This window comes from Oxyura jamaicensis, chromosome 21, assembly GCF_011077185.1.
Source record: "Oxyura jamaicensis isolate SHBP4307 breed ruddy duck chromosome 21, BPBGC_Ojam_1.0, whole genome shotgun sequence".
Classification (NCBI taxonomy): domain Eukaryota; kingdom Metazoa; phylum Chordata; class Aves; order Anseriformes; family Anatidae; genus Oxyura; species Oxyura jamaicensis.
Window position 1 is genome coordinate 5,788,245 of NC_048913.1, and position 25,528 is coordinate 5,813,772.

The 25,528-nt window shown below is 36.2% G+C and overlaps 1 protein-coding gene across 4 annotated transcripts in view; it reads left to right on the forward strand.

Moving 5' to 3' along the window:
* VPS13D (vacuolar protein sorting 13 homolog D) overlaps positions 1 to 25,528 on the forward strand; it is a 100,243-nt gene that overhangs the window by 43,933 nt on the left and 30,782 nt on the right. For all 4 annotated transcript variants that reach the window (XM_035344390.1, XM_035344391.1, XM_035344388.1 and 1 more), the window contains 23 exons: positions 359 to 494; positions 1,485 to 1,532; positions 1,816 to 1,966; positions 2,600 to 2,810; positions 3,184 to 3,431; positions 4,097 to 4,288; positions 4,899 to 5,025; positions 5,641 to 5,783; positions 6,267 to 6,397; positions 6,640 to 6,815; positions 6,945 to 7,068; positions 7,871 to 8,106; positions 8,873 to 8,981; positions 9,204 to 9,364; positions 9,681 to 9,789; positions 11,519 to 11,698; positions 11,961 to 12,077; positions 12,408 to 12,557; positions 13,317 to 13,466; positions 14,261 to 14,357; positions 16,056 to 16,204; positions 18,113 to 18,247; positions 18,545 to 18,712. In XM_035344390.1, coding sequence (XP_035200281.1) covers positions 359 to 494; positions 1,485 to 1,532; positions 1,816 to 1,966; positions 2,600 to 2,810; positions 3,184 to 3,431; positions 4,097 to 4,288; positions 4,899 to 5,025; positions 5,641 to 5,783; positions 6,267 to 6,397; positions 6,640 to 6,815; positions 6,945 to 7,068; positions 7,871 to 8,106; positions 8,873 to 8,981; positions 9,204 to 9,364; positions 9,681 to 9,789; positions 11,519 to 11,698; positions 11,961 to 12,077; positions 12,408 to 12,557; positions 13,317 to 13,466; positions 14,261 to 14,357; positions 16,056 to 16,204; positions 18,113 to 18,247; positions 18,545 to 18,712 — 3,448 coding nt within the window. The remainder of the gene's footprint in view (positions 1 to 358; positions 495 to 1,484; positions 1,533 to 1,815; positions 1,967 to 2,599; positions 2,811 to 3,183; positions 3,432 to 4,096; positions 4,289 to 4,898; positions 5,026 to 5,640; positions 5,784 to 6,266; positions 6,398 to 6,639; positions 6,816 to 6,944; positions 7,069 to 7,870; positions 8,107 to 8,872; positions 8,982 to 9,203; positions 9,365 to 9,680; positions 9,790 to 11,518; positions 11,699 to 11,960; positions 12,078 to 12,407; positions 12,558 to 13,316; positions 13,467 to 14,260; positions 14,358 to 16,055; positions 16,205 to 18,112; positions 18,248 to 18,544; positions 18,713 to 25,528) is intronic.

Below are 25,528 nucleotides of genomic sequence, written 5' to 3' on the forward strand. Positions count from 1 at the left end.
TTATATGTCCTGTGTTCTAACGGTCTGTAGCTGGGGCAGGGGGAGTACTGGCTGTTGAACATAAGCATTATAAGTGCTAAGAACTAAAAGAACTGATAAATATTTATCATGCTTTTTTGTTTACTTGTATGACTTAGTTGTACTTACCTCTCTGTTCATCAGGGAGTGCAGCAACTGAACAGACAAAATGCCAGGTCTGCCTTTGTCCATGAAATGAACAAACTTGAGATCTTTTTTTAATGGCTAATTAGTGAAATTCTTTTCGCATAATCCAGAGGATGTGTTCTATTTGAACTGTTTGGTATTTGCATTGTAAGATAAATGTTTAATAGTAATTTAATGTAATATAAACTGGTAGGCACACGCATGATCTGAGAATTCATCAGTTGCAAGTGAGAGTAAATGGCTGGGAAGAAGTAAGTCCAGTATCTGTAGACAAGGTTGGAACCTTTTTCCGATACGCTGCACCAGACAAGAACTCATCTTCTTCTACTGTAAGTTCTGATTTTGACTGTAAATCTTCATAGGATATGTAACTTAAGATTAATGATGTCTGCAAGATTTTGGTCTTAAAGCGACTGCTGTATGAGGTTGTCCTCTTTCAAATTAGCTTGGACTGGGAGAGTTTGAAAGTGCTAACTGGCTGTTTTATGCACAACAAAAACACAGAGTAGCCAGCAGTTTAATCTGTGCTTAGCAGAACTTCTAATGACAGAACTAATATGTTAGTGACAGCGTCAGGGTCTCGTGGAGATTAAGCTTTAAATCACCACGGCATTTCAGCAACTATTTTTATTGCATTTATTGCAGCCATGTTTTTTTTTTTTTTCTGCGGTTAATTTCCTTAAAATAAACAACATTGACAATTTCCTGTAAGTCTAGAGATTGTTGAAATATGTGGCTGCTTAGACAAAATATACTTGTCATGAAGGAAAAACACAATTGTAATAACCAGCAGGCTAGTAGTTGTGGTTGAGGCTCAATGATAAAAATGATCTTACTGGATTTTGAAGCTGTTTAAAGATTAGCTATTGAAGGTTGTTGAACAATGGAGAAATTGTAAGTGGTCTTTTTGACATAAAACAGGATTAGAATTTACTACTAACCACAACTAATAATAAGAGCAACTAGTCTCTTGTTTGAATAATTTCTGATGATTTCATATTCAGGTGTAAAAAGCATCATCTTTATATGCAACTTGGTTCATGAAGGAAAAGAATGCAAATTAACAAGAACTGCTTTTCGGGAATATCTGTGGATTATTTTTTTCCCCCAATGAACACTTCTCCTTCAACTCTTTTTAAAGCAGTATTACAATTGGACTTTGCTAATACAGTTCTGATTTGTTTTCAAAATTGTATTAAGATCAGAAAGACTAAATGAAGAAAGTGTTTAGTTTATTGTTCTGTAATAATGGTCTGTATTACAACTGTCAGTAACAGCTTAAAGCGAACACATACCTTTCTTGTTTACTTTCCTCCCAGGTTGGAAGCCCCATAAGTAGAACAAATATAATACATCCACAAGTTTATGTGAGTATTCATTTTGACTTTTTAGAATCTACACCGTTCTTACTACAGCTTTTATCATTTTGGAAAGGATATGGAATTAGTAGTGTTTAGAAATGCTTCTTGATCACTTCACTGTGTTTTGGCAAGGAAGAACAGGATTATAAACCATAGTTTTGAAAGTGTATCATGGTTGCTCTCAGTTCACAAGCTTTCACTCCAGTTAATTATGGGTTCAAAATTGATAGCTCCCTCTATTAGCTAAAATTATTACTTGAGCTTTTTATTGCTTTTATCTATCTTCCAGTTTTCTTCATTGCCTCCAGTTCGTGTGGTATTTGACGTAACCATGGAAGGTAGTGCTCGGAAAGTGATAACGGTGCGCTCAGCCTTGATTGTGAAGAATAAGCTGGAAACACCAATGGAACTAAGACTAGATAGTCCTTCTGCTCCTGACAGTAAGTGTTATGTGTTCCTTCCATACTATACAAAATCTTGAGTTTTGAAGAAAATTCCTTGCTGCTTCTAATGGTTAACAACAAAGTAGACCTCCCTGTATGGGGTTTGGGTAATGGTAAGAAGACAGTGATCAGCAAGGTAAGCTAGAGAACCTAGAGTAAGATTTTTCCTTATTCCTCAAGCAGAGGAAGCTGATACTCTGTTAAGATTGATTTGTATATCCTGTATGTAGTATGTTGGATCTTCTGGCAGTAGTCTAGGTTTGTTAGCATGCAAAGGTACAGTTTGGAAATGTAGTGACCTGCTGACAACATGCCCAAAAGATAATGGATGTGTTCTTTTTGGAAAGTGCATTTTCACTGAAACATCCAAGGAGAAGGAATTTGAGCTTCAGCAACTTTTTAGTCTGTTACAAGTTTCAGATTTACATGCCTAAATTTGTCTGTTGCCAGATTAATAGGGTTTAAAGCAATGGATTGATATTTGGAATGTACATAAAGTAGCTAGTGTTTAATTTTAAAATGTAACTCGTTCCTTTGAAAATATATTGAGACTTAGTATTTGAAAATGTTATGATTTTCAGTAAAGGGGCCAGTTTTGATATGTGTATTTTCTCTTCTGTTTGGTTGCAGAACCTGTAGTTCTTCCAGCAGTTATGCCAGGAGATTCCTTTGCTATTCCCCTCCATCTTACATCGTGGCGCTTACAAGCCAGGCCAAAAGGACTGGGAGTCTTTTTCTGTAAGGCTCCAATTCATTGGACTAATGTTCAGAAGACAGCAGAAGTATGTAGCAGCAAGCGAGAGTGTCATTCAATGGAGTCTGAAAATAGCCGATTTTTCAGGTAATTTACGACCTAATTGTTTTTCTGTAACCTGTAATCCTCTTCTGATAAATGCAATACCATGAAAGTAAATAATAGGAAAGAAAATACATAGAGATAAATGCTTCTGCAGTATGATGGGATGTTTTCCTTGGTCACTCAAATAATGAGAAGCATTGAATGCATAACTGCTAAATTTCTGTAGGGCTCATTGAAGCCCCTCTGACAGTATCTGTTAGCAGATGTCTGAGAGTACAAAGTAAGCACACTATTAATATGTATTGTAAAAGAGGAATTGCTAGGAAATAGAATATGGACTTTTTACCTGAATGCAAGTTTCAGTTATTCCATTGAGTTCTTTAACTTCTTCTCACGTACTTCTGTGTCTTCACAGGTTTTGTGTGGCGATAAAGAAAGAAAATTACCCCGATTACATGCCCTCCCACATATTTTCTGACAGCGCTAAACAGATTTTCAGACAGCCTGGGCATACTATTTATCTCTTGCCAACTGTGGTAGTCTGTAACTTGCTGCCTTGTGAACTTGAGTTTTATGTTAAAGGGATGCCAATTAATGGGACGCTTAAACCTGGCAAGGAGGCAGCATTGCACACAGCTGATACATCTCAGAACATTGAGCTTGGTAAGGCAATTTATAAGATGCCACTTTCTAATCCTCCTTGAGGAGCACCTCAAAAATAAGTATTTCCTTTTACAAGGAGCAATGGTAAAATATTGGGAAAATAATAAAAAAATGAAAACATCTGTACAATGATTTCATTCGGTTGCAGTGCTTCTTACAGTTAATAACCAAGTGCACATATCCAAAAAATGAAAAATTAATATTCCAGTCATTCCCCTAGATCTGCCAGCTGTCTTGCTCTGTTTCTTATTTGGCTCTTTCTTGAGAGTGGAAACAGTGGAAACTGGAGAGAACAGTGATAAAGATGGGAATAAATCAAATAACTTTGCAATGTTATGAGTGTTTTTGCTGTTTCCTGTCTGAGGGAGAACACGTGCATTTTCAACACTGGCTGGACTTCTGATGCTTAAGGCAATAATTAGCCATAAGCAGAGTTTCTTTATAAAACATTTTTTCTGCTTGTGAATTACATTGAAGCATTTAGTAATGAGGTTAGAGATTAATACAGTGAGAAGTTTTAAAAGTTAACGTGGGTAACCTCTATGAAATATTCAGAAAGACCAAAAAATATGAAAGACTAAACTCTATACTTCACAGAAGCTCATGTTTGTCCTTTTTTGTTGGTTTTATTTTATTTTATTTTATTTTATTTTTATTTTTTCTAGGGGTATTGCTAGAAAACTTTCCAATCTGTAAAGAGCTATTGATTCCTCCTGGGACACAAAACTATATGGTGCGGATGCGATTGTATGATGTCAACAAACGGCTGCTAAATTTGACCATAAGGATTGTATGTCTTGCTGAAGGTTCTCTAAAAATATTCATTTCAGCACCATATTGGTTAATCAACAAAACAGGTAAGTTTACGGTATTTTGTTCCATACCTGTAATGGTGAAACTTGGAAAATTTCATGCAGAGTTTTTATTTTCTTTCTAGGTAAACAGAGCTTTTTAAACACCACTTAATCTTTCCTGCAACTTTTTTTTTTTTTTTTCAGTGCCAGCACCTCTTGTGTTGTGATTTGCAAATTACTTAGATGTTTTCATTGCTATATTGCAGATTTTTAAATGTGAGCTATGTAATAGACTTGATGTAACTCTAAAGAAATCAGCACAGATTAGACTCCTGTTACAATTCTGGCTTTCAATGACTGAAATGCCTTCTTTAAGCAACAGGTCTTGAACAATAAATTGCAGTTACATTGTGTTAATATCCATTGGCATTATCAGAGCTATAGGAGTTCTTTTTTGCTTGCAGCAGACTCCGTGGCTGTCAGCTATAATAGGTTTAGCCCTTAATCAGGTTAGACATAGAATGAGAAAGATCACATGCAGACTAATGGCTAACATTCCAACAGAAGTATTTTAGGTTGTTCTTTAATTTGAAGTAGTTTTTACCATTCAAATCTTACATTTGTGCAAAGGTTAAGTATAGCTTGACAGAGGTTTTTCTGTGTTTTCTTAAAGGCTTACCACTTATCTTCAGACAAGATAATGCAAAAACAGATGCTGCAGGTCAGTTTGAAGAGCATGAACTTGCTAGAAGTCTCAGCCCACTTCTGTTCTGTTACGCTGATAAAGAACAGCCAAACTTGTAAGTAATACTGAGAGAAGAGTAGAGGGAAGGAACCTTAGAAAGTATGAAAGTAATCAGCAGAGAATTGGGTGCCGGTATATTAGTATGAATATCGTTTAGGAAAAACCTTTCTTAAGATGACCTGTTACTTAGTTACTCAGTACTGAAATAAGCATACTGAATCTTTCAGCATTTCCTGCTGAAAACTCCTTAGATGGTTTTATTTTGTGTGGATTCATGCTTCTTTTCCAAGGAAACCAAAAACCTGTTTGAAGAGAATTACCAAGTTGTGTGAATATCTTTGTTATAACAAAATTGAAAAAAAAATCTGAACTCTGAATGTTAATAGAGTTGTAGCAGTCAATTAGTTGGAAGTCCATGTACAATAGCCTTATACGTGACACAGTCACTGAATCTTCACCCATCTGTTAAAAGAGCTTAGAACATCCAAAGAAAAATATGATCGAAATGCAGAATGAATTACTAAAGAGATTTATCATGGCCTATGATACTGTTACATTAAAACAGAGGTGTTACTTTTGTATCAGGGTACACGTTTGATCATCAGCATTGTGTTGATACCTGATCCTTCATTTAAATGAGAAAATGTTTGTTTTTTCTTCTTACCCTTAGTTGTACAATGCGGGTTGGAAAAGGGATCCATCCCGAAGGTATGCCTGGCTGGTGCCAGGGTTTCTCCTTGGATGGTGGTAGTGGTGTCAGAGCCCTTAAAGTGATCCAACATGGAAACCGACCAGGCCTCATTTACAACATCGGTATGTGTTTATGGGAACATTGGAGAAATACTGTGGAACTTGCTAGGACATGTTGTCAGTGACACCAGAAACAGAAAAACTGCAGAAGGGAAACTTACATTGCTAAAGGTTTTTGAGGGTTCAGAGGAAAAGTCGTAGACAAAAGATAGTATTCAAAATATAGATGTAACAGTTCTTAGAATTTTGTTAGCTTAAAAATCAGTTTTCAGTTATTTTTGCATTTCACCATTAAGTATTAATAACTGTATTTATGGACTGTTTTTTCAGTTTTTGTCTTTCTCCATATGCTACTTTTAAGTACATTACTTTTAAGTAAGTACTTTTTAAAGTGCATTACTTACTGTTAAGTACATTAATTACACTTAATTACTGTCTCTGATTGAATGTCTACATACTGCAACAGTATAAAAATATTTGAAGGATAATCTTTTTTTTTTATTATTGTAAATAATAGCTTTGTTTTTAATTTGTTTCTGTTCCAAGGTATTGATGTGAAAAAAGGCAGAGGTCGTTATATTGACACGTGCATGGTAACATTTGCACCCCGTTACCTGCTAGATAATAAATCAACCTATAAGCTTGCCTTTGTTCAGAGGGAATTTGCCAGAGGCCAGGTAAGATGGTTCATTTATATTACTACAATACACGCAGTTAGTCAACAGCAACTTCTAACCAGAAAGAATGCAAACGTTATACTTGAAAATACTGTAGGCTGGTTATGACAATCTTTATTATTATTCTAATTATGATTGCTTGCCTAACAGAGTAACTGCTGTGCTCATATTTGAGAGGTTTATAGATTAATATTGTATTTTTAACACCTATAGGATATGTGTTTACCAATTTCTATTACTAGGGAACATCCAATCCTGATGGCTATCTCTCCACACTTCCTGGTTCCAGCGTTGTGTTCCACTGGCCACGTAACGATTATGATCAACTCTTATGCGTGAGATTAATGGATGTCCCAAACTGCATTTGGTCTGGAGGATTTGAGGTCAACAAAAATAACTCATTCCATATTAATATGAGGTAGTTTATTATAGAGAAATCTTCTGTAACATGCTTCCGTTTTTTAATAGAAGCAGCTGTTTAACACTTATGACTGCAGTAAAACACATCAGAAACCTGCCTCTCATACACTTGTTCTTTCTTGTTCAGGGACACCCTGGGAAAATGCTACTTCTTAAGAGTAGAAATTACTCTTCAAGGAGCCACATACCGCATTGCGTTTAGTGACACAGATCAGTTACCACCACCTTTTCGCATAGACAATTTTTCCAAGGTACGGGAGCAAAAAGTCAAGATTCTGTTTTCTTTTACTTTTTTTTTTTTTTTTTAATTAAAAGTTCTTTTAGGTTAGGGAGCTGACTAACTTGCATAATGAAACAAAATTAAAACGTGTAGCAAAAAAAAATGTCTTGTGATGAAGAGCATCATAAGGATGAGAAAATTGTAACAGGATACTAGTTTGTAATCCGAATAACACTTGCACTTGAATAACGTGCAAAAAGAATTCAGGTGATCGATAACACTTCCTTTCTGTCTTTGGACTTCTTTACTAAAATGTATATCTTGTACATCTTGTTTTAGACACCTTACTTCCTTGATGTTTAAAATGAGAGGCATTACTGAGCTGAAAATAACAAATGTGAGAGATGAAGAAGCAGGTTCCATGCCAGTAATTATAAAAAATCAGAGAATTTTCTTTGCTTATTTTGCAGTAGCTTACAAACTGCCTTGTGTTCAGAGCAGGAGATAGAGCTCTTAATACTTACTGGTTGTTATTATGGAATTTGCTACTCAACTGCTAAATAAAACTAGGCAAGACTCCTAATTTTGATTAGGAAAGTTTGAGATGCTACCGTGGGACCATGACATTCTGAACCAAAGCTGATAGGTAAAAGCAAGGATGATGTTTTTAGTCCTTTGGGATTATCTTTGAAATCCACGTGGAAGAATGGGGGGAGGGAAGCGAGCTGAATGTATTTCAATGACCAACTCCTGAAAAATGGATAAATGATAGTAAATAATCTGACTGATTAAGAATGTGTGTGAAACTAAATCCTCTTTCGTAACTGTTACAGGTCCCAATTGTTTTTAATCAGCATGGTGTTGTTGAGCCAAGACTATATACTGAAGTGAAGCCTATGACCTCTCTAGATTACGCCTGGGATGAGCCTGTTCTACCACCTTTTATAATGCTGACAGTTAAAGGGGCTGGCTCCTCAGAAATCATCTGTAGCATGAATGACTTCCAAGACAGCAAACAACTTTATTATGAAAACTTCATTTATATTGCTGCTGCATACACTTTCTCAGGGTAATTCTTTATATATTACATTAAAATATTTTGCATGTTTATGGTGTTGTTTTTACTCTCTGAGTGATTATCATTTTACACCTTCTGAAAGTATTTATAATTCAGCTAAGCCTTTGTTGACCATCTAGCTAGCAGAAGAAATTCAGAAGTTAAAAAGTTTCAGAATGTTGAGTCTGGCAGAGTCAGTAAACTGTGTAATTTATGTTATTTGGTTGTGATAACTTAGGTCTGTAGGTGCAACTTCGCAGTGTTTATTTTCTCACATAATGAGAAGATTTAGCATGTGGCATCTACTGTCAGCCCACTGTCTGATCTTAAAAGAGCAAGGATGTTTAATGTCATATTCAGGAACTTGATTTCATTTGGTGGATTAAGAACACTTCACTACAAGATGTACATGTTATGACATGCTTGTGATATTTCAGCTTGCACTTTATGTGCTATTAAAAACAGCTATGGGAGGATGGTACATACTTTACTGATTTTCCCAGTATAAAGTAGGAAATTTTGTTTGGAATTAATCTGATCTCTCTGTGAAGCTGCTAGTTGTAGTGAGAAATGAAAATGTCTCTTAAGAATGCAGTCAAATTGACAACTTATGCCAGTAATTCCAAAATTAACAAGAGAGAACAAAACAATATAAATGATTGTCTGGCTGTAGTGCAATTGTGAGCTTCCTTGGTTTGTTTTTGATACAGATCTATTTCAGTCTAAAGAAGCAGTAGCTACTCTGACTAAACATGATGAAATTTTCTTGGTGTTCTAGTTTACAGGAGGCAAGCGTAAGGCCAGTTGCTTCAAACAGGGATGCTGCATATGCAGAGCTTGTCCTTGATGTTTCTCCAAAGACGCAGCGAGTTATACTGAAAAAGAAGGTACCAAGACACGTTTGATTTTTTTTTAATGCTGTTGCTATGTGATGAAGTAAAATAGGTGTGTTGGGAGAAGGAAAATAAAATAATATAAAAAAAACATGGTAACTTTTTAGGATGAAAATAGTTGTAATTTTATAGCACTTGATGGCAAAATAGAACAGTAATATTTGGTCTGTACTGCTGTGCTCATTTAAATATTGATTTATTTTTTTAATGCAACAGGAGCCAGGAAAACGATCCCAGCTTTGGAGAATGAGTGGCACAGGAATGCTTTGCCACGAAGGTTCATCAGTTCCTCATAACCCCCATAAACCTTCTCCTAGGTCTGTGGAGTCTTGTATGATTTTAGATATTGCAGGTCTGGCAGCTGTCACAGATAACAGGTATGGGAAATACAAGTTCTAATGAAACTGGTGTAGATACTATGTCTTTGCTTTTACATGATATGTTCTCTGAATAAGAAAATAAATGATTTTTGTAAGAGCTAGGCTTTTATCTGTCTGTGGGAACTGATTTTCATGATAGCTTTTGCGACTTTTTGTGTATTTTTAAAAGCATTATTAATGTCTTTTCAGCAGCAGATTGTTAAAACAGCACTTAATAGAATTGAGATTAAGGAAGTGAACTTGAACAAAAACACAGGACTGAAACTGGAAAACTGGAATCATCTAAGCCTCAGTTGGCATGCTTTTCTTGTAGGTACGAGCCGCTGATGCTGAGAAAGCCTGATCGACGGCGCAGTACCACCCAAACATGGAGCTTTCGTGATGGAAAGTTGACCTGTGGTATTCATGGACTTGTTGTCCAGGTCAGTACTGCCCATACTCTAACTTGTTTTGACTGTTGCTGATGTAGATGACAGGAGTTTGATCTTAGTATTGCAGAGAAGAAAAGCTTTGAACCCAGGATTCAGGATGGCAGTGAGACCAGACTTATATAAATAGCTTACATGTTTTAAATTGATGTTTGAAAGTTCTTATCAATTACAAATAATTAACCATCTTGCATCATTAACTTGAAAGTAAAGCATTAGAGAATTAATAGCGTGTGATTGTTGAAAATAATCAGTGTGATGATAAGTAGGGTCTTTATGTTCTCCTACATACCGAATTTGAAAACGCTGCTGAGTGTCAACTAATATCAGTGGTGAAAGTCAGATTTGTTTGTACCCAGCATTTCTCAGAATCATGGCTCTAATATTTTAATAACAAGATTTTTTTTTAAAAAAAGTTCGAACTGATTGCTCTTTTGTCATGTTACAGGAAATGCTGACTTTCAGAAAATTAACACTGGCAAACTACTTGATAATTCTGCCTGCTGATGTCAGAATTTGTAGGCACAGAAACCTGGATTGCTTTTATGAATTCTAGTACTAAATGTTAAAAGGATTTTGATGCTCATACTTGTAGTTATTTCTGCCATATTTATCCATCATTTACAAGCAAGAGTGGAATACATGATCCTGCTTATTGTTGAAATAGCAAAGTATACTTGTGATAAAATACATTATTTCTAGTGTTTTATTATGAAAAACAAATTCTGTGCAAACTACGGCAATGGAAATCAAACTCAATTCAGAGGAAAAAGTGGTTTCATAGTAAATACGTTAGCTCTGTGATGAAAGTGTGTCTTACGTGAACAATGAATCTGGAATGGATCTGTAAAGTACAGGATGTTAGAAATACCACTTTGAAAGTTCTGTGGATAGGACGTGTATGTTCTATTTAGCTTCTTTTTTCTTCCTTTTTTCTAAATTCCTTATGACTTGTTTATTTCTCCAAAACACATGGTTCAGATACTCGTTCATTTTAAAATAAACCAGCAGTGACTGAAAAGCAGCATCTCAGACATTTTGCTCACTTTTTCTGAAGGAATATAGTAAGGATATTAGTATATAGAATATATAGTAATAGTATAGTGAAGATATTAGTAATACAGTGTTTCTTGGCTACTTCTGATGATACGTTTCAATTCTAATACCAAAAAACTGAGGTAAATATTGACTTAGGCCCATGATATTGGGTTGATCATTTTGTGATCAAATTACAGTAGCTTAGTGAGTTACTACCTGTCAGTTTGAGGTAACCAAAAAGCCCCACATGACTGCATTAAGCTGTTGACTCAGTAAGGATTTAAATTCCTATCTTACCTGCAGATCCAGAGTGTTCATCCTTTAGGAACCTTTCTATCATGTTGAAAAAGTTTTCAGAAGGACATGCAGTGTTTGATCATGATAGCGTTAGAACATGCAGGGGGAAATACTTTTAAATTACTGATCTTGGCTATTTTTTCTAGCTGCCAAGCTGATAAAAGATGAGTTACCAGAAGACTAACTGGAGTACTTACTCTAAGGAGTAAGAAATGTGTAATTTCCCTCACTCCCAGACTACTCAGTCTGGGACTGAGTCTCAGACTACTTTCTTCTCCAATTGTCTAAAGAGGGGGAAGTAAAATACACTTTAAATTAATGTATATAAATAGTTATCTGAAGTCTTACCTATCTTTTTCATTTTCTTTACTTTTCTTTCTTTTTCCAGGCAAAGGGAGGAGTATCAGGTCTTTACGATGGAGCAGAAGTTGTTCTTGGTCCTGACACTTCTCTTGAACTTTTGGAGCCAGTTCCACCTGAACAGCAGTTCATAAACCAGAAGATGAGGCCTGGGTCAGGAGTATTAGCTGTTAGAGTCATCCCAGATGGGCCAACTCGAGTTCTGCAGGTGATTCATTAACTGTTCCATAATTTACCTGTACTTGAAATACCTTTTTATGCATTGCATCTCAAGATCTAACAAAATGGTAATTTTGTAATGACGTGAAGGGGGGAATATCATAAATAACTACGCTGAAAGTTTTTGTAATTCATTTTTTAAAATATAAAGTAGGATAATTTAGCTATTATTTATGAATAGGAAAGTGATCATAGTGGTAATCTGATGTTTTGATGGTGGTTCGTTTTTGTTTTCTTTTGTTTTATATTAGATAACAGATTTTAACCAACGTAGAAATGATCGTTTATCTGGTGAAGGAGATGAATTTCCAGTTACGGAACAAGATCTACGCAAGTTAAAAAATCCAAATATGGAGCAGGAATTAGAAGTAAGATATTACGACTATCTATTTCATTCCTGTTAGCTTTTTTGGCCTATTTCAAGGGTTGGATAGTGGGCTGTTTTGGTTGATGGTGGTTGTTGTTCATTTGCCTTTCCCCATGATAAACTCTTGCAACAAACCTGTAGACATTCCTGCTAAAACACCTCATTCTTAGATACTGGTTTTAGAAATCTAAGCCCTCTTTATTTGAAGACTTAATCATCAAAAGCTGCTCAGCAGCTCTGGAGATAAGTTTTAAAAAAATAACTTCATTTGGAGGAGTATGTACATTCAGTACAAGTATGTTTTTTTCCTCTTCAAATACTCTTTTCTCAGGTGCTTGTGAGACTGGAAGGTGGAATAGGATTGTCTTTAGTCAACAAAGTCCCTGAAGAGCTGATATTTGCAAGCCTCACAAGAATTAATGTCCACTACACACAACTGTCAACGAGTCAGGTGCTAGAGCTCAGTGTGCATGATGTACAGGTATCTGTTATATTCAAACAAATTTATATGTTCATGTGTCTCCTGGAAGTTTGAAAAATGTTTAGAGCTCTAAGATTTCAATTCCTGAATATTATAAATGTTTTGATAAGTATCAGCGTCTGTCTTTGATCTGAGATGATGATGTTTTGTGCTCCATGCAGTTTATTTCTATTTCCAACTGTTAGACAAGGTAGAATCTTTTTTTTTTTTTGTTAACAGGTCATACTGAATTTTTTCTCTTTACCTTTGTTTTCAATTCAGTCTTTCAAATTCAGAGTTAACAAGTTAAATCAAACACAGTGAAAACTTTACTAAAAAAACTCCTCTAAATTATTAGAATTCTGTTCCCAATATGCAAAATTTCCGTGAGGTGTGTGTACTCTTGCAGACTACAAAATATAAATGGGTATTTACATGTATCAGTCAAACTTTTTATCCAGGAGAAGGTTTACTCTGGTGATTAATATTTTTGGCTGTGTTTTTAAAACACAAACAAGAAAACAGGACAGTGAACATACTGATTTTGCTACAGTTTTTGTTTCGTTTCTTGGTAGCTATGAACATTTTCATAATGAAGGGTATTTCTGAGTGTTCCGGGGGATGATCTTAGTAGTGATCAGTAACCCAGTATATTCAGTAGCTTCCTGACTCAAGGACCACTTGTTCCTGAATGCTTTTAACTCCTCAGTTAAAGAAACTTGATTTTACTGTTTATTGTCGCCTATTCTGATTTTGTTGTCTATCATATCCACACTGTAGGTGGACAACCAGCTTATTGGCACCACACAGCCTTTCATGCTCTTTCTGACGCCTAGGATGAGTGAAAATGAGCCTGTGGAGACTGGTCCTGCAGTGCAAGTAAATGCAATGAAATTTCCCAGTAAGAATACGATGACTGATATATACAAGGTAAACAACAATCTTTTGTGCCATGAAAATACCAGTCTGTTTAAATGACCTTACTTGTTGCTAATTTTTACTAGTGTCTGAATTAAATCATTCACTGAATGAATGCGGTGTTATGAAGGACACTATATCCAACTTACCATGTTAATAGTGCTTGAAGCTACAGTACAGTGATGGACAGGATGATAAAAAAAAAATTATACCACTGCTAGTTCATGTCCATGACCTAACTTTTCAAGATAATTATTCTCACTTCAGAATTGGTAGGTACCATTGCAACATAATGAACCCAAATATGTGTGCTGTGCTTCTCATGTCTTGTGTACAAGGTGATTACTTCTCTCTGATAAGCTGTCATCTTGCAGCATAAACCCTGTTTCCTGTACTGCAGCTATTAACATTGTTTGGAATTTTATCCTCCAACTGAAGTATGCATTTTGAAGACAAAACAGGGTTGGTTTATCAAGACCAATTTTGTTACTTGGAATCTTCATATGTATTTTGACACTCCTTTGAGCAACAGCTGATTTCAGCTTTGGAATCAGTTAAGTATCAGATTCTCATGTGTTGGTATCAGCTAATGAAGCACAATACCTTCCAAAACAATATAAAAATCAGAAGTTGTAGGTAACTTCCAGTGAGAAAAAACACCAAATACATTTGGAAAGTGAAAATCTCAACATAATTCCATTCCAGTGAAAATACTCTGAAGTAGAACATATTGTCCTATTGAATGGCTTGCACAGATAATATTTCTAGTATTAATACTGTAAACTGAAACTTGTTTATCTTTGCAGCATCTGATGATCACTGCTCGGAAGTTCACAGTTCAAATTGAGGAGAAACTGCTTCTGAAGCTGCTGAGTTTCTTTGGCTATGCTCAGTCTGAATCAGGTATAGTATAAAATTACAAAGACTGGTTTTACAGTATGCACAGGTATGATCTTTGCATGTAAAGTAAGTTCAAAATGCCTGGCAAACTCCTAACTGCTTGGAAACATCCACTGAACAGAAAGTTTGAAAGTTAATGTCTCGGTGGCCCTCACAAAGCTGTTTATGTGTATCGTGCTTGTCACAGCGTTCAGGCAGTGAGCCATGTGAAGTGGCATTGTCCAATATGCAGTGGCTGACCCATACCTCTGGGGGAAGGAGTTCAATATTTGTCATAAGCTCATATATCTAAATTGGTGAAGAGGTTTAGAAAAAAAAAAAAAAAAGTGTTATTAATTAAGCAAGTCACTTAGTAAACTAAGTTTAAATAAACCATAGGCTAGAAATCAGATATCTGATAATTTGTTCCTTGGGCAGTCCCTCGTTCTTAGCTGAAGGAAGATTTTGGCTGTCTGACCCTACAGTTCTGATATCTATTACCCCTGGCTATAATTATAAAAACAAGTTTTGTTTTCATTCAGTGAAGCAAGATAGGGCTCTTGAATCTTCTCAGCTCATAGATGTTATTCTAATCCTTCTATTGTAGGGCTTGTGTGTACTTTGGAAACTTTCTGAAATGTCTGTTTTGGAGTGGCAATTTAAAAAGTCACTTTTATTACACAGTAAGGGTGTGTAGGAATATATAGTAAAATAACTTGCAGAAAAAAAAAAAAAAAAGTTTAGGTATATTTCCATATGTGGGCAAGCCTACAAATGATGCTCAAGAGTGTAATGTCTTGCTAATCCATAGTATGTCCTTAATTGTCTCTAAAAAAGACAAGTATTACCTTTACCATTTTCACAGACAGAGGACTTAAAGACTTAAGCTTTGTAGTGATGAAGAAAATAAAGGTTCTGAATTTCACTCTGTTTACTAGTCTCTCCTTTGGTTCAGCCCCTGATACCTTTGCTTTCTTGTTTTTTTATTTCCTTACTGTACACACTTGGTAGTCTATCCACTGATGCTATGATGCCATCCAAGATTCAAACAAAATCTATTTTGTCATTTTCATTCAGCATACTTAATTGTTCAACCTGAGTTCTGAAGATTTTGTCATCTTTCTTCGTTCTCCTTGATGTCTCAACATCAAGATACTCTCAGAAGTAGTGTATGAACCTATTGGTCAGTGTCAGCCAAATGTGACTCAGTCAGTATATAAATCAATTTACTGACTGTCTTCTGCATGAGGTATTTTTTCCATTTGGTAGTGATGATGAAAAACATCAAATTCAATTGTTTTGTATGTATATTGATAGCAGGTCTTCTAAGGAAATATAAAGAGGAAAACATCCTAAGATTGTGACTATTCAGTAGGAAGGAAACATTGCATAGTTACATTTGTAGCACCTTGCTTCTATGTGATGACAGGTATATTTGAAGCAAGATTAGAAGCTTAACTCAGACTATGCATTTGGTTAACTTATTTTTATCTAACTACAAATATATTCAGGTTTTAGAAATGCAGGCAGATGTGAAAAAAAAAATTCTTGAGCCTAAAAGGTCAAGTTCATATCATAAGTCAGGAATAATTTTGCTGGCTACACTAGCAATTGCACATACATTTTATTCATACAGAGAAATTGTAACTCCTTAAGTAGTATGAATTAATAACGACATATATATTTAATCTATTCTGATTCCTGTGTTTCCTCTGGATGTAGAGGTTGAAAAGTATGATGAAAACCTCCATGAAAAGGTTGCTGAAAAAATTGGAGGACAAAAGCGATACTACTTTGAAAATCTCAAAATAAGCGTGCCTCAAATAAAGTTGAGTGTCTTCACTTCTAATAAGCTACCTTTGGATCTCAAGGTAAGCCAATGTATTCACAGAATATGCTTCCAAATAAAGGTCCTATCTCATAGAAGGAGAAAGAAACAGAAGCTTCTGCTTATTGCTATTAATAGTCATGTACTCTTCCCTTATTTAATTCCAGTGAATTTCACTATTTAATTTGCATCATTTCCAGTCCTGTCTGTAACATTCCTTCATTTCTGTTATTTCCCTTTAAGCACAGCCAACTTCACCCAATAACTTACTACCTTACAGAGGACTTGTGTTACATTAACAGTAGTGTAAAGAGGCTTGAAGTGAATGACTACCATATAGGGTGGCTAAGGGTGGAGAATGATAAGTTACTGAATTTAGGGAACAAGAAAAAAAAAAAGGAAAAGAAAACACTCTGTGCACTTTGTGGTGACTTAGTGCACTGTCTCTGTATGAAGGGACTGAACTGTGGCCTTTAGAAAGCTGCATTTTCATAGAAACTTTGGACACTGCCCAGGTCTTTTTTGTGCTCTTGAAGTTATGGGCATTAATATGTGCATGCTTTTAAAGAAGTTCAGTGTTGTGAAGTAAGTGTGTATCATGGAGTCTGACCAAGCTAACCCAGAACAACATCAGTCCTGCACTCCAGTATTGCTTTTGCCAAATCTGTGTGCAAAGGAGGACAATTCGATAGCAAGCTCTAATATTCCTTACCAGTCAGTGTCTTGGAAGTGCAAGATCTTGTACTTCAGCTTCACCATAAAAATGCTTACCAACTGATTATCTCTGAATCCGAGAGTGAAAACGGTGTTAGTGGTGAGTGCCTTTAAAAAACTAATCATGTGCACTGTTTTTTGGATTTCTTACCACCTTTGGAAAAAGATACATCTTGGCAGCTGCTGGGAATGTTCCCCAGAGAAAACTTGGCATATACATTTTTTTGTAATAATAACAGTCCCTGACTGTATTCTGTATATTAACTTTCTCAGAAGGAGTTCATTCAGTTTTGTAGCATGGGTGAGTTCAGGGTAGAAGTGAGAGAATAATCACAGTAGAGCCTTTGTAGTCTCTCTAACAACCTCCAATGTTTCTGGAAGGCTTGGACATTGCTGTCTGGTAATGTGGGGTAGACAGATTATTTTTATTAGGTACCACTATTAACAAAGTTGCCTTATATAATATCTGATAGTTAAACAGGAAATTACTTCCTACCTAAGTGAATAATGAGGGCTACTCTAGTTAGTCGTCCATTTACTGGAAAAATAAATAGGTCCTTTCTTACTTGCAAACTTCAGTCACACGTGTAATTTACATTAATTGCCTGCAGATGGCAGAAAAACTTATACTACTTACTACCAAGCATGATTTAGTGATTAATGTAGAAAGATATAACGAGAATATCAGGCTTCTTGCCTTCTTCAGATTTTCTCATATTGGCACTGTGCACATTGTTATCGAGAACTGAAATGAAGTGATCTAGAAGAGAATAGTTCAGTTGGGGCCTTCAGAGATCGAGTCCAGCTGCCTGACCTCTTCAGGGCTAACCAAAGCTACAGCACATCAGTGAGGGAGTTGTCCAAATGCCTTTTGAACACTGGCTGGCACGGGGCATCAGCCACCTTTCTAGGGAGCCTGTTCAGTGTTTCGCCACCATGGAATGTTAAACATGTCTTGTTTTGAAATACAAACTTCAAGTTTAGGAAACAGATTGCATCAGGAAAGGTGTTTAATTGCTGTCTGATCACTGAACAAATGTAGTTCTAATAATTTGATCATCATTTACAAGTAAAAGGTTTATGGAGTGATTGCCTTGTATATCTATCAAAGCATCCACTACTCCATCAGATTCAGATAAGTTATTGGCTTGTTACCTATTTAAAGATTAATTCATTTGGGTTCTCTGAATGAGAAGTAGAAAAAAAAAGTAAGTAGCAATATTTTTTATTTAATTAGGCATTGAAGAGCACACTGGGATTTCCACTAATCCGATTTGAAGATGCTGTGATTAATCTGGATCCTTTCACTAGGGTCCATCCATATGAAACTCGGGAGTTTATCATTAATGACATTCTGAAACACTTTCAAGAGGTAAGTGTCATACAGATTTTATCGGAGGCAAGGCTAAACTTCTCTTGATTGAGTTCTGTAGTGAGGACTGGGGGGGAATTTTTCCTTGATTATCATGTATTTAATATATAACTTTTTTTTTTTTTTTAGTATAGTGAGATAGCATCACACATTTCTAAGATGCACTGCACCTTAAGATAAAACTGCTAATTGTACTGGTGCTCATGTATTTGTATAGTATCTCTTCATTCTTAATCAATCTTGCTGGTGTTACTGTGATCCAGAGGCGATATTGCAACCTTTCTATTGATTTTACAGGAGCTGCTCAGTCAGGCAGCAAGGATTCTAGGTTCTGTGGATTTCCTTGGCAACCCGATGGGTTTACTGAATGATGTTTCAGAAGGTGTTACTGGACTTATAAAATATGGCAATGTTGGTGGTCTCATCAGAAACGTCACACATGGAGTATCAAATTCAGCTGCAAAGGTAATAATTATGATGTTTAAGTTTACCAAAACAGTAAGTTAAAAATAGAAAATAGAGAAGAATTATTTACCATCTTTAAATAGATTGCTTTATATCCTGATTGTTTTGTAAAAATTGCATTTGAAATGTAGATTTATTTATTTTAAATGCTTATACATATACTTCTGGGATGATGATAAACGTGCAGGAGGTGGTGAGACAACTCAATGCCTTATTAATAATGTACATGCATTTTTCTGATCGAATGCAGTTGTGAGCAGTATTTTAGTTCTGTGGTTCAAGTGTGGCATCATCTTATTGAAAGAAGAGCTTTACATGAATTGGAGTATTTAAAGGGTTATTTAGTATAACACAAGTAGTTAATTTATTTTGGGGAACTGATTAAGCTGACACAAAAATGAATTGTTAGGCAAACACTTGAGTTAATTTTGTTTTTTCTATGCAACATAGCAACAAACTAAAGGAGTCTTAGATCGCTTTGCATTTATATTTAGTTTAATTCCAGAATCTGTGCATGGTGGACGTTCTTTTGTCCTTCAATAATGATTGAGAGAACACTATTTTATCAGTGCTATTAGTTGAAAATAATGGTCTTTGCTGCCTAAGAGAGGTATGATCTAAACACAGCAGCCAAAAATAGAAAGTGGCTTAGATCATAGTCTACATTGTGCTTGATACTGAACGAACATATGTTGGTTTTAAAGAAAAAAATCTTAAGATATTTCTCATCAATTATGTTATTTGTCAGCACATACTGTAAGTGAACTTTATGACTGTGGGTAGTAACAGAATAGCGTTTTCTTTTCATGAGGGCTTGTAATTAAAGTAGTTTATGTGGCGCTCTAGTTCCTAAATGCAGGAGGTTTATGAGTATGGAGAATGATGGTGTCAGGAGGGAGATGTGGCAAAGATGACATAAACCAAATTTGGTCAGTAAGGATTAAAAGTGCTTTCTGTAACAGCAAGATCAATTAGCAATATAACAGTGTCTAGCTCTGTAGACAGAATAATGGAGAAAAGAGAGATTGGTGATGATGCAGAATAACAGATGATGAAATGATTTAGTAATAACTAAAATATAGAAAAAAGTTCTCGGTGTCGCCCTGGCACATTTGAGGGTGTGTGTGTGTGTGTCTTTTGCTTGTGCAGTCTAGTTTTCTTGATATCATTGTAAATATGTGAAAATATTTTAATGCAGCTTATATTCAAGAAATTGGGAGACAAGACGTAAAACATCCTTCCAAAATTATCCTTGTACTTTCACCTAAAAAAAATAGCATGTAGCTAATTAATAAGAGAATTTTTCTTTCTCCCATTACTCAAAGAATGATAAAAATAGTAAAGGAAAAGTAAACATTGAATGGCTGAAATTTGTTTGTGTCTCTGGATATAAATAAAACCTGTTCATAGTAATAAAGCTAGACCCCCAGTACATGAACTTAACTTAAACCAAAACTTTAAGGCATTCTAGAGCTGTGAAATGTGGTAACTTGAAGATATATGCCAGTTTTACTTTTCACTTAATGTTTACCACTTTATTTTCGAGTTAGGATAACTTGGTAGGACTATGTGAGTTTCAGTCCTTTCTTCATAAGTATGTATTTAGTACAGATATGTTACAGGAAAGTGAAAATTATCTCCTATTATTTTCATTTCCCAGACTGGTAAGTGTGTTTATGTTGGTTCATCCTTTCCCAGCCTATTCCATTTCTTCATATACATGAAAATCTACCTTTTTCCCCATAGTAGTGGGAAAAGGTAATTCAGAAGATGAGAAAGGTGAGATGTAGAATTTACATAATTACAGATAACTCGGGACTAATATTACTGGACCTAGTTAAATTGCCATAGAGATCCTGAGTCCATCACAAAGTGCATAGTTGTGAGCACATCTAACCCAGACAGTTGAACTATGAGGCAAGATGACATATACATTATTTAATACAATTGTCTTGTTCCCAGATTAGCCCATTAGGACCTTTGCAAAGACTTAAAATGAAATAACATGTTGCTGATACTCCTGTCTTAATCCCATCTTAATCTCTTTTTGAGATTGACTACAGAACATTTTAAATGTGTGCCAAAGAGGTCTTAAAGCATCATGCTGTTTTCTTAGTATCAGCACTGCAGACAGAGGTTCATCCAAGCAATCGGGTAGAATACTTACTGAGCTTCTGGAATGCAGTATCCATCTGCACAAACGAGTGCTTTTATCCATACTTTCTACTCGTAGTTCTAGTCTCTTGTGGCCCATCCACTCCACCCAATAGAGTATGTTTCTTTAGAGTTTCCTTTCTATAAAGTGTTGTTTCCTCATTGCAATCACATCTGTAGCAACAGACTCATAAATCTTTCTTTAAAAGGCACGAGCCTTCCTACATTTCCCACAAGGGCAAGGTCATTCTTTGAACTTTGGAGTCATTTGTAACCAAGGGTTTTGTGAAGGAAGACTTTCAAAGGCAGAAGGGCAGTTGGATGCTGAACTCCTCTCAAAATTCAACAGGAGCTGAATGTCTGCTTCCCGTTTATACCTTTGAAAGTCACCCCATGGACTATTTATCTGTCTTCCCAGGTATTATTTTTTCTACTTGATATATCCAAAATGTCTGAGGTGCAGGTCTCACACGGTTGCCTTTTAAAAATCTTTTTATATCAATTATATATCTGTCCTCTCAGAACAAGTGAATTCTATCCCTTAGGAAGGTTTAACAGCACATTATGAGAGCTCCTAGATTATTCTTCCAAATGTTCTGCTACACAAAAGATAATCATAAAGAAGTCTCAAATAATAAGGATTAATTTGTTTGTATGTTTACACTACACTTAGTTTTCTAGCAGATTTAGGTGCCTAAATCAGGAGTCTCCATATGATACGAAGTTGACATTTTGCGTACAATTTGTGACATGCTGTGTCCATGGCATGTTGTAGAACTCGGCTCTCTGCTCTACCACATACATGCCTTATGCTTGTGTAGGATATGTTAAGTTTTGGTAAAGAACAAAACGGGGGAGAGGGGTGTATAATTCCAGTTACTCAAGAAAAATGTAACTGAAAAAACAGATCATTTTCATCTTGCTCCCTTGTTGCTTTCTGTAGGGAAAGCACTACTGAGTATCAGAGAGGTCCTCGTCTGTTGCACATTATTCTGCAGAGCTAGTAACTAAAGTAGTCAAAACTATTTAAGCCTCTGTTCTGCGTATAAATTGATGGCTGGAAAAAAAAAATCATTTTTGGTTGTTTTGTGTGCCTGACTTTCAAGTGTCTTAAACAAAAGTCTACACAAGATTTTAAGATGAGTTAGATTTAAGGTGTGAATGGATAGATAGATAAATAAACTTAAAGACTGTAATCATCACGATAAATCTAACGCTGCACGACTGGATTGAAAAGTAAGCTATTTGAGTTGTATCTGGTTTTGTCATTTTATTGCTTTTCTATTTTATAGTTCTGTTGATTATTCCTGTAATGGCTTTTCCATGCATTTCAGAGCATGCAGTGGGTAATGCCTTCTTTCAAGTGGATAGCTGCAGCGTATTTAGGTTGGCACAAAACCTTAGGTTAAATAAAGTTCACTACGGAGAGTTTTGTAGTTTTTATCCCTTGGAGACTCAAAGTTCTGTATTTTAAAAAGTTCTTTGATCCTAAATATAGACACCTGAGGGAATTTCATTCCCTCTGAATGAAGATTTCTATAGCTGCCATATGCGTAGAAATGTCTTGAATTCTTGGCATTCGCCCTTTATTTCCCCCTTCAGGCATGATAGTTCTAAATCCTAAGTTATTTCTGTTTCAGAGGTGTTTCAATTAGAATTGGATATTGAACACCGAGTTAATGTCTGAAGAAACATGTTCCATAGCTTATATACTCTGAATGGAAGACTAAGCAGGGCTGAACCTATTGCTGGCGAATAGGTGTTGCGCTGACATAAGAAAATTCCCGGTTGTAAAAGGTTTGAAAAATAAATCAGCTTCTCGATGCTGTACTTTGTGTCTGATCCGTTCAGCCCATATTAGGGATTCTGTTATCTGTTGTGAATTATGAGCACGCAGTAATGTAGTTGTTACGGCTCTGCAGCTAGGCTTGGCTTCTCTGTTACAAATATTGGGTGGAAATGATCCTCTCCCCCCCAAAAAAGGAACTTACTGACAGTTTTTATGCACAGAAAAATAGTGCAGAACTTTCTCAATACTTCAGTGCTTTTGTTTTGGTCCACCTTGCTCTGCCTTTCCAGTATTCCTGTTCTTCACATTCCAAGTATTTCACTTGAAATAAGCTTTCTGTTGGTTTTGAACAGACAGGAGCTACTTTATATGTCCCTTACCTTGAGTTAAAGGAGAGATTGCATTCTGGTTGCCAGGGAGAGGAAGGTTTTGGGCTTTATGTTCACCCAACCAAAAAAAGCAACCAAAACCAAGCGTTGTCTTGCTTGTAGGTAAGATAGTGACAGAATTTTATTTCTCAAGAAATAAAGAAATTTCTCAAGTTTTTTTTTTATTCCTAGAAGTGATTTATACGGTTCAGGTTAAAACTGGTTTTACCTATGTTTTCTGACTGCCTCTCTGTCTTTGCTGTCTTTTTTGCTATGATTTGTTTTTGATTAAGATTTTTCTCCTCGTATCTTCCCCAGTATTGCCTCGGGGCTAGTTTCAGCTCGTTCAGGTAATGCATCCAGGTGGCACTGCAGATCGTCTTCAGTTTAGTTTGTATTTCCTTCTAAGACTAGCAGCACATGTGCAAGATCAAGTACTGAGCAGTGAAAATCAGTATGGAAACGTGAAGATTATGAGAATCCGTGATGGAAAGTAATTGAAATTTACAGGTAGAAATTTTCAGTGCTGGGGGGAACACTATAGATGAGGCAATTTTACCGATTTTTAAACTATTTTAAAAGGCAGTAAGATTTATGGCCATTTAATGGCAATCAAAAGCCAAGGGAAGTGTCACCCACCTCTCATGTGCAAAGTCCCTGCTATCTGTGAATCGGTATCTTTGAAAGAGATTTTTGGGGTATGAAGTGAAAGATAAAGGATCATGTCTGAGAACTTTGAAGGATTATATTGTTCCTGTCTTTCATTCATACCATGGGATAATATGTGTGTGGCTAGCATCCTGATCATAAGGTCCCTTCAGAGCTTGGGTTAAATTCAGCATTTATTTTACAAAGCTTCTTATACAAAGCGTTTGTGAACCTGCTTTGACTACAGTGTATCTTTGTGTGGAGAAAGGGCATTGGTAAAATCAAACAAAAATTATGTATTCTGTGGGAATAAACATTTTGATCTGGACTTGATGTCTTAAATGTGCCCATTCAGAATCCAGCTGACACACTGGTGGAGGCTTTGAATTAGCCTTTCCAAGAGAAATTCCTCAGTAGACAATGCGGATCCTGACAAGTGCAAGCAATGAGATGTTTGGCTTTATGCAGAAATCGACAAGTGACCATCTCGACAATTTATTAAAACTTGAAGCTTTCTTTTTACACCTGTCTAGAGCTTTACTTTGAAGGATGTTACCAGCTGACTTTCTTGCAAAATAGAATACAATGTTCTTGTTTTGCTGACTCACTGGGAAACGAGGTGAATGAAGGAGAGTTTAAAATGTAGCATGCAGAGTGCTGCTAAAAGCACAAACTATAAAATTAGAAATGAACAGTTGCCATTAATGATAAAATGAAATTAGGTCTTCACCTACAGGTTTTAAATGGTTAGCATGTCATGAAAGCAGTCACGTATATCCCATGTATCACAATTAGAAACTGAAAGAGAAAAAATGGGGTGTGCGTTTGAAATTCATCACCTCAGCCTTGCCACAAGGCTAAGTACACCACCCTACTGTATATTTTAAGAGGGAGCACATATAAAGTTGTGTATAATATGTTAAACAGCACCAATTTAAACTTGAAATTCCTTAGTTGTGTATCGCCGAGGAGGGAAGACAGTATTTGTACATCCAGAGGAGGTGGCCAAGGTTATCTTCTGGAGCTGTAACAATAGATAAGACGATTGCCATCAGTTTTACAGATCTGAGCGAGTCATCCTTCAAGGAACTGTAAGCTATTTACACTGCACAAACGATGGCAGGCCACAGGAGGCTTGCAGCAGGTTTCCTCCAAAAATCTAATGGGACACAGAAAGCCGCTGAGGTTTTATAAGAGAAGCTTCTTGTGCATCCCAAGTGTGGTCATAGGTGACAGCACAGAAAAAGGGACTGGGAAGTCCGGTGTATTGCTGGAAGGAAGCGCGCTGCAATGTGAGCACTGGAAATAACAAAGTTGTTGTATGCAAGTAGCAAGGGCGCTGGTGAGGGTGATGGTTAAAAACAATCTACCACAGCACAAATACGTTGTTGTCAGGTATTAACTCAAGGAACTGGACTAGATCTCTTCAGGTTTTTTTTGCTAGCTTTCAGTATGTAGAGGTGTGTTTGTTGTGTTGTGTTCTGTTTTTTTTTAAGGAGTGGGTGGAAGAGAGCAAGTAATGCCATTCCCAAAAAAATAAACAAACAGGAAGACCTTAAAGCTTTGCTAAAGTCGAGGGGGGAGGAGAGGGGGGGAATTATCTGTTAAGAGTATTAGTTGTTTAATAAAGCGCAGTTGTCCTCCAGATGAACCCGCCAGTGACTCTGCAATTGGGGTCATTCCAAGTTCATGCTGTGGACTTTTGACTGCCTTCTGTGTATGTGAAAACAGCCGGCAGTTCCTGCAGGGATCACTCATTCAACCCTGTAACACAAAACTATTGCCAACGGGCACCTGCTGGTGCAGCCTCCCAGGAGGTCCCCGAGGGCAGCTACCCGGCTCATCAGGCAGCTGGGG